We start from the raw sequence: 16,207 nt of genomic DNA on the forward strand, positions 1-16,207 counted from the left end.
GGTGGTTAGATATGAGTAATTAGGATCTGCAAATTGTAGAGTGGGGCATTGATTGATCTTGGATAGCACTGAATAGAATTTTAATCGGATACGATCTTTAAGACTGAAGATACGATTTCTTTTTCCGAGTTTTGCGGCCAAAACCGCTCACAGAACGCGCCTGAAACGCGCCTGGCCCTTGCGTTGCGGGCGTTTTGGGCCGCTTGCAAAGAAATGTGGAAAATATGCCGTCCACATTCTCGTTGCTCGTCGCTTTGCCATTGGCTCTTTCCTCGTTTCTGGTGTGCCTTTTGCTTTTTGGTTTTTGCAAAAATTTATAGCCAGATGATGAGCCATGCCAGGCTGTCAGGGGGGGTGCTTGGGGGGTTTGGGGGAGGGGGTGGCACTTGCACTCGCGAATGCCTTTGTAGTTTTTGCGGGGCGATTTTTCTCGTCTTCTCCGATTTTCGGTGCGTCTACGGTTTGTATCGCGCGTGCGATATTTGGCTTGTATTTTTTTTTTTGTATACATCTACATACATATGTATGTATGTGTGTGTATTTTTGTTGTTATTTGTTTTTGTTTGCATTTAAATTTAGAACATTTTTGAATTCGCATCACACGCACGAACACGCACACACGCACATGGCACATACATGCACACACGTACATAGTTCTGCCGGATGGAAACACTATTCATTATTCATTATTCGTTGTTATTCACGAAATTATTCACTTCCAAAAAACAAAAAAATGGTAAAGAGTTATGAAAGGAGACGCCTCACGGGGCGGGTGGGTTGGTGGGGAGGGAGAGGGAGAGTCACTCAGCTGTGAAGCAACAACAACGGTATCCCATGGAAAACGTACCACATCACCGTACCGGAGAGCCGTACGAACCGCCTGCGCCGGAAGCTTAAAGTCGAATGGCGGGCCAGGCGGCGGTAGGCGAAGAAGGCGACAGATGGCAGACGGACAGACGGATAGACGGACAGACGGACAGCCGGACAGACACAGGCCCCCACAAACCCCCAAACGAGCAAAAGAGAGCGCTTGGCGCGATAGAGAGACACAGAGAGAGCGAGAGAGCGGCAGACAACGGCGTGAAACGAAACGAAACGGAAACGAGGCGTAAAGCAAAAACATGCGCAACGGCGCGTAGCTGCAGCAAAAGGTCACTTCGACGCCGCGGCGTCAGCTGGTTTTTCGTTCGACTGCAAGCCGCTCTCTCGTTCTTAGTCTCTCAATGCATTTGCTCTCTCTCTCTCTCTGTCTTTCTCACTCTCTGCAGATGCTGCTGCTATACGATACGATTTACACCGACAGTAGATGATATACTTTATTTGTATTTGTTTTGAATTACATTTGATGCGGCATTGATGAGCAAAGACGATTCGTTTCAGTCGAAAAATTTAGGTAGAAATAGTTGTGTAGAACAGGTGAAAAAACGATGGGGGAATAGCGTAATGTTGAATAAGTATTGCCTTCGATTTATGGTTAAATTCTAAGGTAGAAAGAATTGCATTTCCCTTGATTATTTCATTATTACAGACACGTTTTACAGCCACTGTTTTTTTTAGTATTTACAATATTTACATAGAACTGTGTATAAACAATCAATCTGCAAGCATTTATAGGCAGAATGCAGAATGCGGAACAAAGCCCAATTATCTTTTCCCATCATTGAATGAAAACGATAATCCAAACAAACAAAAAACCATCGGTGGAAAAGGTACGTTGACAGAGCCACCTTTAAGCAGCATTATCAGCTGCTTGGCTCGAAAGCTTCTCTCTGGCTCTCTCGCAATCAATGCCGTCGTTTCTCTCTCCGCAGCAGTAAACAGTTAAGCATCATTGTCAGCTGCTGCGCCTAAAAGCCGCACGCTCTCTCTCTCTCTCTCTCTCGTTCGGCTCTCTCTAGGGCTCCATTGATGAAACGTTGGAACAAGTGAAACAAACACTTCTAGAACTCAACGAAAGAGAGCGAGAGAGAGAGAGAGAGAGCAACGGCCAGCACTGTAACCTTCAGCTGTGGCGCAGAGAACGATAGTGCATTCGACGTTTGTGTCGCCTGGATGGACAGCACAAATCGTACCCCCATCCGACCTCCTCCCTCCTTGCAAACCGACGACACACCAGCAGAAAACTCACTCACGCCAACCCCTACACAGCCCCTCCTGTCCCTGTCAGCTATTGTGCCTAATGCTCCGGCATGCGTGACGACAACGACCGACGATACAAACAAATTTCCTGACTATAGCTTTTCCACCATACGAGCACAAACAGCCACATGCCTCGGATATGATCGAAAAGTATACGAGTATATTACGGACCCAAAAAAATAAATACGGCAACAGCAACAGCGAGAAGGAAAAACTTGTTTGCTCAGGCCGAAGCTGTAGATACACTTTCGGAGGCATAAATATGGAGATCGTTTGAAATTTGATTGCATTTCTGGGACAAAACGAGTCCAGAATCAACTCAAACGGTTCTGTAGCGATAAAGCATATAGAATCGTTTAAATATATTTAGTTAAAAACATGTAATTTTTATTGGCAATGGTCTATCGATATACACAGGTTAAAGTCGAAGAGAGGATCTATCTAAAGTTTGTTCCACACACAGGACGTTATCTTTAAGGTCAGAAGTTGACTCAGAAAGATAACCCACGTTCAGTGTTGAGTAACACCTATCGTCTATCGTTAGATATCGATGATTTTGCATGTCATAGATGACAGGAGGGCTCTTGACAGTTGTGTCATTCCACATTCAGTGTGCTAATTTAATTGTTTGTTCATTAAAAGGAACTAATTCTTCTACCATTAGGCGCAGAACCATCCCCGGTTGCCCACTTTTCACGGTAAGTACTCATTTGCACATAAAGTGGTACCAGCTGCGCCGGGAAATGCCTCGAAAATTAGTGAGCCCTGCCTTGTTATTTTTCGCTTTTATTGGTATTTCATTATTTTGTATTACGGGCTAAAAATCATTATGCCCCAACCGTTCGGCAAGGGTATAGGCGGCAACTGCAATTACCGATGAGCACCGCTCAGTGGGGGGCTTAATGCATTGCTGCCTGCCTGCCGGCCAACTTGCCACCAAATGTTGCATAACTGTAGACCAGTACACACACAGAGACACATAGAGACACATAGAGACACTCACCTAGATCAGCGTAGAGGGTCGTATTGAGCACAATGTCACTGATGCCACTCATTCCGCCCGCACATGTGTCCGAGTCCTCGTTCTCCTCGGCCAATGTGGGCGGTCCGTCCCAGAGAGCTTTCGCCGGACGTCGGACCCGGTCCAGGCGCACACGTGGCGCATCCTCGTAGCAGACGTCACCCAGCTGGAGAGAGAATCAGAGAATCAGTGAACGGTCTTCGAATGGAGTCCGAAATGCTTCGTTTATTTATGGGTTTATTTGATTTGTCGATCTACTCGTACTTCTAGGTTCTCCACTATATACCCACCTCCTTTTTGGGCGTAGCCGGGAATATCTACGGGTTAGTAGCATCCAGTAGGTTGGTTAGCGTGTGTGTGTGCGGGTAAGTTAGAGAGATAGATACAAAAATGGATACAAATACAGATACAGATACAGCGTGATATCGTTACAGTTACTTGTAGCTGTGATAGGATGTGGCGATGTGGTGTTTGTGTGTTATCTAGACATTTGTGTTTTGTTCCCGGCACTTACCGATATCTCCTCGCTGCAGTAGGCCGTGAAGCTCTGGTCATCCTGCTGCAGGACACAGTAGAGCGGGCCCCAGGGCAGGGTCTTGATGAGTCGCGTCAGTTCGCCTTCGGTTTCTGAAAAAAAATAATAAGAAAATTAGTTATTTGTAAACGTACTACAGAATACTCGAATGAAAATGATTTGTTTTCTTTGCGTCTTCTTTATATTTCCTATCGATAAAAATATGTAGCATACTTTTGGGGCTGCAGAGGACAACCTTGTGGTTTGAAATAATTGTAGCATACTTTTCTGCTGCGCGAATCGATTCTACCTTGCACTCTATGATGCATACTCTCAGGCTGTGGCAAAATTAATGCACCGAAAAGCATATTATATATTTTACATTTTAGGCCAAATTAATATTTTATAAAGTAATCAATAATTGTAGAAAATTGATTAATTCATCGCATGTATAAATGCCTTTTAGAGGCTGATCGAATACCAAGAGAGTACTCAAAAGGCATTCGGTATTTTGGGGCATGTCTCCCCCAACAAAGACACGCAAGAAGGAAAAATTTGGGAGGTTCATCGAGTAAATAAAAACATTGCTATTCTTCTCTCTTCTCTAGTTGAAAAAGCATTTCAAACGGGTAGAAAACTTCACTTTTGCCTCGACATATCTCTAGGTATAGCTAATGCATCGACAAGTATTATAAATCCTATGAAAGGTAGTACAATTTTCCTTTCAACGGCCGTGCAGAAGTCGATTAAAAACTATGGAAGCGCTTTGTTTCACATAACCATCAATATTTGTTTGTAGATTACCCAAAAACACGCTCTTAAATGTGTGATATTGCGATACACGTAGGCCCCCCTAGATATCGCATCGTGTGAAAGATCTCCCAGCTGCAGAGCACCTCGATCACACCACCCTCCCGTCTCGGATCCCGTGCGGCGCTTGCATGTTGCTAGATACTATTTATGTATCTGTGGCTGCTGCTGCTGCTGCTGCTGCAACTGCAACTCAAATTCGTTTCTAATGAACAAGTGAATAATACAATAAGGCAGCAATAATACAAATTAAAATAATGCGGAAGAGGCCGCAGGTTTTGGTACGCTTGCAGGTGACTTAGATACATTGCTCGTTGCACAAATTTACCATAAGCGAACGGACACATTTGTATCGAAAGACACGAAGAGCGGTGCGGGATTTTAAGATGAATATAGAACAGGGGAACAGAATGCCAGAATGCAGGGAAATTTGTATACAAAAGTGCAATGTTTTAGGCACTTTTCGCCATACAAAAACAGGTGCATACTAGAGTTCTGCAGGAAAGGCACCGTTTATATGAATCCAAAAGAGTAAAATAGAATGTTCTTGAAAGATTAAAGTGCAGTGCATGCCACGAAATGAAACTATAGCGGATTATGCTAGAGAATGTATGTTTTAAGAGGAATAAACACTTTTGGCACTTAAGAATTCATTCCATTAAACCCTTCCCTAAGCCCCTAGACTACTGGATGTTAAAAGATTCATTCCCATTCCCTTTAATTTCGGCTCAGTTTTAATGTTTTCCTCGAGACTTTAATGGGGGCTTTGTCACCTGAGATATCACACCAAAGAAACTGAAACCATTTGAGATCGATTACTATAGATTCTGTGAATTGGAACAGTAAACATTGGAACACATCCCATAAGAGTGCCCTATCCCATAGAAGGATGTCTCAACATTTGGAAAGAGCTCAGGATTTGTGCTCAAGTTCATTTAAAGCCTACAAATAGAGGGATCTCACCTGGCCGGAAAAATAATAATGGGGCAGGCTCAATGTTCTACATCTGTGGAAGTTGTGGAAGTTCAGATGCTTGGCCAAAAGGCCTCTGCCAATTATCCGAGAGATGGAAAAAGCAGAAGAAACAATGGAAGAAAGAGGAATACGAATAAGAATAAGAGCTCTGTATGTACATTTGTATGCAAGTAGGCGGAAGAGTAACAATGAGAATGTGTAACCATGTTGAACCAACACTCTCCTCGCCTCTCCACTCCCCTCCCTCACACTCCGCGCCGCTCCTCTCTCTCTCCGTCCGCCTCTTTCGTTCGATTCTACCCACCTCCAGCCATTCGGCTGTGGTCGTGTTCTTAGCTCTTCATCGAGGGCTTTCTCCTCTGGCTCTTCGCCGTCTCTGGCGCAGCTCTCCCACTCAATGAATGAGATAACAATGTGGAAGAGGCAGCAACCAAAAACTGTTTTCATTTTACGACATTCTAGCGATGGTGGCGTGACACATCACGTGACTCACGTGACTCACGTGCTGTGCATATGAATATTGGAATTATGTATAGTCCTCTGTGTATTGCTTAAGTGAGAGGCGAATGCAGAACCATTTCGAAGCTAAGACACACTGGGAGACAAAAAGAGACAGAGAGAGGAAGAGAGACGGGTAGGATGCCTGGAAAAATGATGCCTCTCCCAAAAATCTTTGCCCCTTATTCCTCCCCTGGCCCCGAGAGTCGGTCTTCGCTCGTGTCTCGGGCCCGAGAATGCAATAACGAAATACACGTCGTGTGTGGATCAAAAAGGTGTGCCTACCGCTGGCATAGCACTCGGTCTAGTACAAATTTTCCACAATATCCACCGCCTAGGGCTATCCATCATCTCTAGTGGAGCCACACACATCTGATCATGAACTCTCCTCAATTACGCTCTTTGAACTCTCCAGAAACCCCTCATTCCGCCCCCCCCGCTTTAACTCTCCAGAAGCTCTCTTTAACACTCCAGAAAACCCCTCCAGAAACTCCTCTTAACTCTCCAGAACACTCTCTATCCCAGAGTCCGACTTGTTGAAATTCCTCTCATTTGTTTTTGTATACCTTTTTTTTTTTGTTTTCTTTTAAGAAGCGAATTATTTTCACAGATCTACACAGACTAGCGGACCGGCGGCGCCCGTCTGTCCATTTAACATTTAACATAAATATTGTAAGTAATTGTGAAGCCAGCAGAACAGAACAGACAGAGGCGGCAGAAGAGATAGAGACAGAGAGAGAGAGAGAGAGAGAGAGAGAGAGAGAGAGAGGGAGATAGGTACTTGTAGTGGTACTTCGTAATACCGACCGATCGTGGCTCAGCAAATTTTGCGTTAATTTTTTGTTGCCCGCAGACGTTCGTTGGCTCTTCAGTTGTTTGTTTCTTTATTACAAAAGTTCTCTAACCCTACGACAAAGGAAGTTTAAGAACAAAATATATAGAGAAAATTCTTTGTGGAAATCGGGAGTCCTATATAGGAAGGTACAATTGTATATCCCTTACGAAGGAAACACTCCTTTCGTTCTAATTTGTCTGTCTTCGAAGGGTATCTCAAATGTCGTCACGCTTTAGTTTTCTTTTTGATTTTTGCATAAGAATTTCTCGCTTTTTGAGTTCTCGAGTTCAATGCACTTTGCCAGCGTTGTTTTTCTTCTGCTTGTGCTTCTGCTTGTGCATTGGCCCCATGGCAACAGGTGGAGCTGGGAGCCCGGTAGCCCGGTAGCCGCAAGACCGAGACCGAAACCCTCCCCCTGCTGCCACGAGGGGAAATGGCTACCGTGGGGGGAGGCAACATTACCACTGGAAAAATAAATAATGAATCTCCTGAGCAGCGAAGGCCCCCTTCCGATAAGACCCAGAGACGCTTCCGATGATAGTGGCTCTACTCTTCGCTTCGTGTGTGCTTCGTGAGCATTCCAACATTTTATAAACTATCTTTCGATGCGGATCGTAAAGCATTTCTTAAGCGTCCATTGGGGGGCCCCTAGAGATAAGATATACCATACCAGGCACACACACAGTGAGAGAGAGAGAGAGATTCGGATTGGGATCTAGAGATTCATTTCACAGACAGATCTGTTTCATATTGAATCGATCTATAAACTGATGGCTTTTTCCATCCCCAACTGTTTAGAGGACAGACAAGCATGGAACTGTGACTTTTGAGCATAGAATTAACTTTCAAGTAGAACTAGTCTCTAAAAACAACTCGGTTATAAAAGTTATTCAGCATCCAGAGCCATTAGCAGTCGACGCCATTCACAATTCGCGGCGTGACTGGCAACCTTCTGGAACCGTGGAAGTGGAACCCAAAGAAATCTGAGAAGAGACATTTCTCTCCAGAAAATGTTGCATCATTGGTGTCCCTCTCTCATTCCCTTCGAACAGTTCTCTTTGTTCTGTTATCGTCAGAAAATTAATGAATGACTTCATTATGTTACAAATAATTTCATGTACAATCCCCCCCCCCCCCCCCCAGGCCACTCCCCTTTACCATTCCTGTAACCATCTGCATCTGCATCCGCAACGAAAACTCAATTATTAAATGTTAAGGCGCACCAAAAAAAAAAAAAGACATTTTGCCAATTAAAACTAATTTAAAATAATTTATACTATGCGTCATCTGTGTGGCATCAACAAACTCTCTGCGCTGTGTGGGTGTCAAAAGAAGGGAGCCAGCCAATGTCTGGAAATGCTGGCTGTCTGCTGTCGGACTTCCCTTCCCTTCTAAGCATATTCTTCGACTAAACCACAAACAGAAGAACCAATATGTTTTGGGATACCCATTGAATGATGGTAGGGGTATGATCGAGAAGGTGCTTTGCTTGTTTGCTGGGATTGAGGGAACCTTTGGGAAGTGGTTATTCTTGAGAGCTTTCTCAGCTATCAAGGAACTTATCCACTCTATTTATCGGTGATAGATTCTCCAATGGACGTAGATTCCCCTAGGCGAAAGGAACCATTTGCTACGAATCTCCCAAACAGAAAAGATATTGATACAAAAGGCTAGATAGATGGATTTTCCCCTAAGCGAAAGGACACACATCTGAGCACAGAGACTAGGTGTTTCCCACGAGTGCCTGGAACCGTAACGATGGTAAATGTTTCAGTTTTCGATCCATAAAGATACACCATGATTTTTGTATAGATTTCTTATAAGAAAAAAGGGGCATCCTCTAGTCTTAACATTTGTTTGTCCACCCCACATAGGTTGATTGGTTCTATAAGGTTCTTATTTACTTTATTTGGTTTATGTTTCTGTTGCCGCCCTACGCTTCCGCTTGTGGCAGCTGTCCCCCCACAATCATCATCTCCCCACAAGGCAACATGTTGCATTTGTCTTTTCTTTTGTTTGGGGTGGGCGGTGACCCCGCCTGACCCAGATGCATATAAATGTACACAACATAAAAATATCTATTGGAATATATAGAGATTTACTCGGCACGGCACGGCCCGGGCACACGCAATCCTCCAGCACAGCATTTTCATTGCATAAGTCGAACGAATGAACACGCATTTAATTAGGTTTATGGGAATTATGGCAAATATGCGAAACGTTTGAAGCAAAAAAAGTCAACAAACAAGCAAAAACCCCCCCAACAAATGCTCCAAATAGCGCGGCAGCCACCGCCACTCTGCCCCCAGCGGCGGCAAAAGACAAACAATGCAGAATTATAGCATAACTTTGGATTTTCGCATCATGTAATATCTATCGCGACTGTATCTGAATCTGGGTTGTGTGTGTCTCCATCTGTCTGTCTGTCTGCTGCTGCCTTTGTTGATTTGGAAATTCATTATTATTCAAGATTTCTTCTTTTATTATTTATATTTCTTATAACACCACAAACAGATCTTTTTTCATTTTTGATTTATTTTCTCCAAGCGATGACGCTGCCAAATCCAATGGGGGGGGGATCTTTGTTTAGTTTTAGTGGCAGTTTTCCCTTAGTTTTTGGGGTTTTCCTACCTGTCTGCTGCCTTTACACTTCTCGAACTTGTGGGATTCTTTTGATATCCACTTTAAGAGCTGTTTTTGGGGCTATTCTGGCATGACCTATATAACAGAGACCCCATGAAGAGTTTCGGAGTATTTTACTTTGAATTAGTATGGATTTCCCTTTTTTAGATGATAAATGATCAAAAAGTTCGTATACGAGTACTTCAGCTGAATGGCAAATGGCCAATCACGTGTTAACGCATGGAACTATCGTAGCTTGACTCGCTCTTGGCATGTGGACTGTGGAATATCCTGCCAGTTAAGGGAACTGTGGAATGGAATGTCCGGAAAACATCTCAATGTGCTCGAAGAATCCCAGGATTAGAGAACCTTCACAAGAACGTTCCTTGTCTCCGTACGAAAAGACTTACATCGATCATCATCTCATCAAGAGTGTTATAAATATTTTATTGCACTTCTGGTCGTGTTTAAATTTCATTCCCCTCAACGGCTGTGAGATGTCTTTCTTTTGTTTAAAATACCCCACAAATATCTACACATTCTCGTGTTTTTTCGTATAATATTTGGTTTATTTTTGTAAAGAACAACTGTTTTTGATTGAATTTCGTTGAATTTACGGGTCTACCGGGTGTACACGGACTTACGTACGTGTATGTATGTATGATCCATACCCATCTGGTAAATCTGGTTGTAATTTCACATGCGCAAGTGCCTGGGTGCTGGTTGGAACGGGTTTTATTTTGTTTTTTTTTTCTCTTACCGGCTTATCCGTACGGGGTACTGGATGAGAGGGCAGGTTGTGCCAGAGGGGATTCCGGTAACGATTCCGGATTGGATTCTGAGCGGTGGCGGACGCCCAGGCAAACGCTGAGGCGAGAGCTCCCGAGAGTGCGAAAACAAAATAGCGAAAATCGCTACAAACAGTGGGTTAATCTCTGGAATTTTCATGATGGGTATCTTTGTAGTCCTAAGGCTGTAGGTCTACGAATCTCCGAATCCACCAATGCTACGAAAACGGGCTTTTTAAGTTGTTTGTGTTTCTTATTTGTTGGATGACTAAAATTTCCTTTTTTTTCCCACCTGAGAAGCGGCGACGGAGAAGCAATGTGTTAATCTATTCGAGTTCGATTTGTTGTTTTTTTTCTTTTGTTGTTGTTGCTAAAAGTCCAAACGCAAACCCGGCTTTGGGGGGGACTTCCCGTTCCCCACCGCCCGAAAACACTTGAGAGGAAAAAGTGAATTTTTTCATAGAAAGTTGTTAGGCAACATTTTGCAACGAACAAACAAACAACAGACGACAAACGACGAAGACGTTGGATGGTGAACGGGGCAAACGCATTCGATACTTGAAAATAGAAAATTGTAGCCCAGTCGGTGCAGTGCAGAGCCGCACCCAAAGACCGACATCCGATGCCGAAAGCAATCTGAAAGCCAGTTCCACTTCATGTTTCACTTTCTAGACGCCATGCCCCCGGCCATGTCCATCCCAGTGGGTCAATCCAGAGACCCACCGACAGCCGCACAGATCGTAGATGAAACGGAGAGAAGTTTTCCTTTTCCTTTTCGCAATGAAAGTTAGGTGGCTCAATGAACTCTACACTTCTTGTGCTCCCAATCCGTGGCAAGGTGTTCGACACAAAAATCGAACTGGAACATGCACGCACACAGCCACTGCAGTGGCAGTGCGGCAGCAGTGTGTGTGTGTGTGTGTGTGCCACAAAGTGTGTCACGACAACAAACAAACAACAACAACAAAAAATAAAAGCTGGATCGTTAATGACGCCATCTCCATGGTGTTGCCTCCAATCGTTCATCGTTTTGTCGTTCCGTTCCGTTCCTCTGCAACGTCTTGGTCTTTCGATTGAAGTCTCTCGATTTCTCTTGTTCCCTTTCTCTGTGTGTGTGCCTCGTTCTCGTCTCGTGTCTTCCTTTAAACGCTTTCGGCACGACCCATAACCAATTTCCAAACGCCAAACCGAAACCCAAGACAAACGACAAGCAAAAGTTAAGTTGAGTTGAGTTTCGGATGACCAAGTGACATGCAAACCGAAAGAATAATAGAAGCCATTACCCACTGGAGGGATACCCTAATGTGGTGCCATTTATGGATGATCTTTACCTAAAATCCCCTCAAAAGAGATTCCATTATTTTGGAACTGGAACATATTCGAAATTCCCGAAGTCACAGAAGAGAAGGCACATTTGTTGCTGTGACAAATTTCCCCTAAACAAAAGGATACATTCGTTTGGCAATGCAGGGACCTATTTAAATAGATTCCCTATAAAAGCTGCTTGAAAATAGGGGGAAATTCCATAAATATTTTGTATTTACGATAAATATTCCTGTTCCAATTTAAGAAGAAAATTAGCTGTGTTGTTATATATCAACGGAATGGTAAATAGCCAATTACGGGTGAGCGTGGGACCTGTCACATGCACGTGGAATGTACTATGGATTTTTGTAGTTGGACTTTTAGATTTCATAAGAACCAATATGCTGAACAAATGCTATCTAGCAGCGGAAAAAAGCAGGGTATGACGACACACAACATGGAAACATGACAGAAAAATGATGTCAAAGCCAGCGGGCAACACGAAACATCGACGGGCAGGCCACAGAACAAGAAAAACAAAAAAAACATGAATGATATTTGTTCTCCGTGCCTCTGTCTCTGTCTCCATTTGATTGTAGGTGGAAGACAAGACACAAAGCCAAAGCAAATCAGAGCAAGAGTCAGGAGGCGTAAGGGTAAAGGGTAAAGGGTAAAGGTTGGGCCCCCAATGGAATGCCAGATATGACCTTGACACGCACATGAACACACCTTCCTTCCGTCCTTCCTTCCGCTGGCAATAACCGTAACAGAGAATACAGAAAAAACTGAAATGTAATCCAAAAATGGCAATAAAAGAGCTGCCATACCCATGCATGACCGACTGCCTCCGCCTCAGGCTCTGCCCCGCCTTCATGCCCCCTGCTTTTTCTGCCATGTGACGACGGGGAAACCTTGCCACTTATCGCCGGCGATCGTTTGTGTGGGTGAGAACGCGTCGTGCCGTGCCCCCCTTATTCAATGCTAATCCGCATATCTGTTCGTGACAGTTCGAACGGGCCACAAAATGTGTCAAAGTCGAAACGTGGAATGGAAGGAATGGCATTTCTACACACAGGAAGTGTGTCTATTCAGGATTTGACTCAGTAAAACATTTCCGTCTCGGAACTCAGAAAACTCACGTTCAGTGAGCTGATGGCCGTAGCTCTTTGTCCAGGATAGGTCAATCGATAAGAATCGATGACTTTCCGGTGATGATCTGACAGGAGGGCTTTTGACAATGTTCTCATTGCGTCGCTCAACATTCAGTGTGTTCATTTTTCTCAATAGACAAAATATCGATCCTGCGTATCGCTCCCCTTAGCAATTCCTTGAATTTCGTCTAGGACCTAGTCCATAATTTTAGCCAATTTCCTTTGTCAGGAGCTTCTTTACCAAGAAACAGAAATGTCCCAAAATTGCTTTAGTTTTTCCTGTATTTAGGGATAAGCTTTCGTGCGGCACCCACCCACCTTTCTCTCTACTGAAATGTTGTTGAACTCTTTTGTTTCTCTCTTTCGATTCATTTCAGATTTCGATTCAGTCTCCTAGAACCACTTTTGATCCTCATTTTATTCATTCTAAATACTCTATCGACTCTTTTTTTAATACAATTACCATCCAAAAATTACAGATATCTTATTTACCTCGGCGGCTATATGTTTTTGTTACTCTTCCTTAATATTTTGATTATTTTAAGGATTTGCTTGGTCCGATGTAACTACGATCTGATGGTATCTCTAAGATCTAATTCAATCCGAAAAACAAAATAGATAAAATAGAAACCACAATAGAAACAATCTTGTATGGTCAACAGAGAAACGATAATTTGTATTAAAGGGTATTTATTGCATTCCGCCACTGACACTTTTGCCGCCTGCACGGAGACAGACCCTGTCGCCTGCCTGTGGCTGTGCCTGTGTCCGTGTGTCCCTGCCTTTAGCGTGCGGGTGTGTGTTTGTTTTACCTTATACGCATACACAAAAACAATCAAAACAAAGCAAAGGAGCGACAGAGAAAGAGAGAGAAACAGATAGATAACGGAAAAACATGAACCTGCCTGCGCGCCTTTCGACCGCCGCCGCTGCTGCTGCCGCCTGTGAAGGCAAATAAATGCAAGGGTACGGGAAGGGACGGTGTATTGTATTTGGGTTTTTATTTTTTCTTTCCCAGGCACTTTCTTTGGGATTTGCACAGGTGACACGAAGATGTCACCCAACATCCGTATCCGCAACTGTCTGCGGGGGCATCAGCTGTTCCCCTTTCCCCCTCCCTTTCCCGTTTACTACTCACCGCAAACATCCAGCCAGCCTTCGACGCGACTGGGGTAGGCGAGGGCAGAGCCGCGGCTCAGATACGTTCGTCTTCCCATTGTGTGTGTGTGTGTATATATCTGTTCGTGTGAGTGGGTGGGATGCTGTTCTCTCCCGCAGGTGCTCGGCCACTGTCTCTCTCTCTCTTCTCGGGCTCTTCTTATTTCCTCCTTCCAGCAAGTGGTTGCTGTGCTTTGCTCGCTCTCTGTGTCTCTCTGCTGTTTGGGGATGCTGCTGCTATCTCCTTCTTAAGCCCTGACGATGATGATTGGGGATGGATGCTGAGTACACCCGGCTTTTGCTCTCCCGCTCCGTCTCCCACTCTCTCTCACTCTCTGGCTGATAGTGGGAAAATTCTCTCTCATTCACCGTTGGCCTCTTATCGACTCTTTGATTTGGGGATGGGGATGTTTTTCCTTTTTTTTTGTTGTTTTGAGATTTATTTTGGATATTTATTGATTTTGCGGGAATTGAAGCCAGTTTTGTTGTTTATTGTGGCATATTTGTGTGGGTATTGCACTTGCCCCATATAAAACGAAGTGTTTGAACAACCACACACAAAAAAAATAACAACACAACACTATGAAATGATTGTTTCTATCGATGGGCCACTCTTTTCAGCTTCTCTTTTCATATCAATATTTAGCGATTATCTCTGTTTTAGCCTTATTCGTTGGCTGGGGCTCTTAACAGCTGAGATCGGCCCCCGGGGCCATGGAGATCATCCGTGGAGTGGAGCTATGCTTCTCTGCTTTTTGTTTTTGTGGGTATCGTATCTCTTCAGCTTCGGTTTCTGCTTATTTATATACATACACGTACATATGTATAATTTATTGTTTGGTTTAATATTCTCCAATGAAGGCCGGCCGCAACATATTGGAGTTGTTTTTGTCGCGCGCGCTCCACCGAAACCAGAAATCGCTTTCGTCAAAAATACAAATATACATATACACTATATGTATGTATGTGTGTGCATGTGTGTTTGTGTATGCGTTTTATTTTTGTGTATTATTTTTAACAATTTTTTATACACACGACACCGACAAAACGAAGACGAGAAAATCACGACTCCAGCAGGGGACACAAAAGCAACAATTGTATGAGGGCTCCTCCCTCTGTTCGACAGAACTTATTTACACTCCCGAGCAACAACAATATAAAAAAACCACCAACAAAATAATTTCAAATATATACATATACGTGCACTGGCACTGCACTGCACGATTCACGGGACGAGGGAAAACGTTTAAAACAGCGTGCGCGTTCGACGCGCGCAGCAACCGCCAAAATATCGCCAATTCTATAACATCCACATTCAAGGGTATCAAATAGGGTATCACATCGGGAGAAACACGTTAAGACACCCAGTTATTTTTGTGCTGTGGGATTTATCAAATTATCAACGGACTTTTCTGAATTCAGAAAAAAATCGGACACTACTATTTTGTTGCTTCATTGTCCGCGGCGGCCCGATAAAGATTCAAATTCAATTTGCGTTGCGCCAAAAAAAATAAGGTAAAATCCACCCACTTCGCCTAATATACCTTGTCTTCAAAGTATATTGAACTCACACGCGAGGTGAGGTTCGTACGAACCTTGAAATTTGCCTTGCTGGTTTTGCCTGTTGCCCATACCTTTTTTATAGTGCATTCAAAATTACGAATCATTTTTGCGTCGCAGAAGAGAGCACTCTCCTGATCAAATATACGGTCTGACCCTTAGAAATATACCGTTTTATTTTCAACATATACCTTAAATATACAGATGACAAAAAACCAACTTAGCCCACTTAAGCACCCGCTATTTAAGCCGGTGAAAGCCCTGAACTAAGCCAAGGAAAATAATACTTGTTTTAAATTCGTCTTGGAGAGCTATCCTATCCTTCCTTTTCACTTAAACAATTCACGATTTCTTTCACCCTGAAGACAACTGTATCTGATAGATTAATAAGCTGTCCTCTAGATATGCTACTTATAAGAACTGCCTCATATTATATTGTGCCCAAAAATTATATTATATTGGGCCTTTCCTGATCGTGATATTAAAAAAAAAAGTTCACAGAAACAGCAGGTAGTTGCTTTTGTCCACTAAAATAGTATGGTCACTCTATGTGCCCCATAGAATAATTATTGGCAACAGTCTGTAATTTTATAAAAGTTCCGCAAAAGTGGTAAAAATGTTCGCAACATTCAGGGCCAAATTTTCGAGTATTTTACATTTTACATATGCGTTTTGTGAACTTTTTACCAGTTCCTAGAATCCAACTTCAAACTGTCTCAAAATACTCAAGAATACTAAAAATTTGTAATAAAAATGCAAGGTGTGCAACCCAGGCAGAGAAAAGTATTAATGATTAACGCAACTATAACTCTGACTTAAGTGTACCCAGAC

General features: G+C 43.3%; 1 protein-coding gene across 4 annotated transcripts in view; it reads right to left on the reverse strand.

The window, feature by feature from the left end:
* raskol (Ras GTPase-activating protein raskol) overlaps positions 1–15,319 on the reverse strand; it is a 42,872-nt gene extending 27,553 nt beyond the window's left edge. For 2 of the 4 annotated variants that reach the window (XM_033385514.1, XM_033385512.1), the window contains exons 1-3: positions 13,797–15,318; positions 3,675–3,787; positions 3,143–3,326 (exon numbers count right to left, since the gene is read on the reverse strand). In XM_033385514.1, coding sequence (XP_033241405.1) covers positions 3,143–3,326; positions 3,675–3,787; positions 13,797–13,875 — 376 coding nt within the window. In that variant the 5' untranslated portion in view covers positions 13,876–15,318. Of the gene's footprint in view, positions 1–3,142; positions 3,327–3,450; positions 3,478–3,674; positions 3,788–13,796 lie in introns of all 4 variants that reach the window. The other 2 variants (XM_033385511.1, XM_033385513.1) reach the window with 2 other exon arrangements.
* Between the last annotated feature and the right edge of the window lie 888 nt (positions 15,320–16,207).

The sequence above is a fragment of the Drosophila pseudoobscura genome, chromosome X, assembly GCF_009870125.1.
Source record: "Drosophila pseudoobscura strain MV-25-SWS-2005 chromosome X, UCI_Dpse_MV25, whole genome shotgun sequence".
NCBI lineage: Eukaryota > Metazoa > Arthropoda > Insecta > Diptera > Drosophilidae > Drosophila > Drosophila pseudoobscura.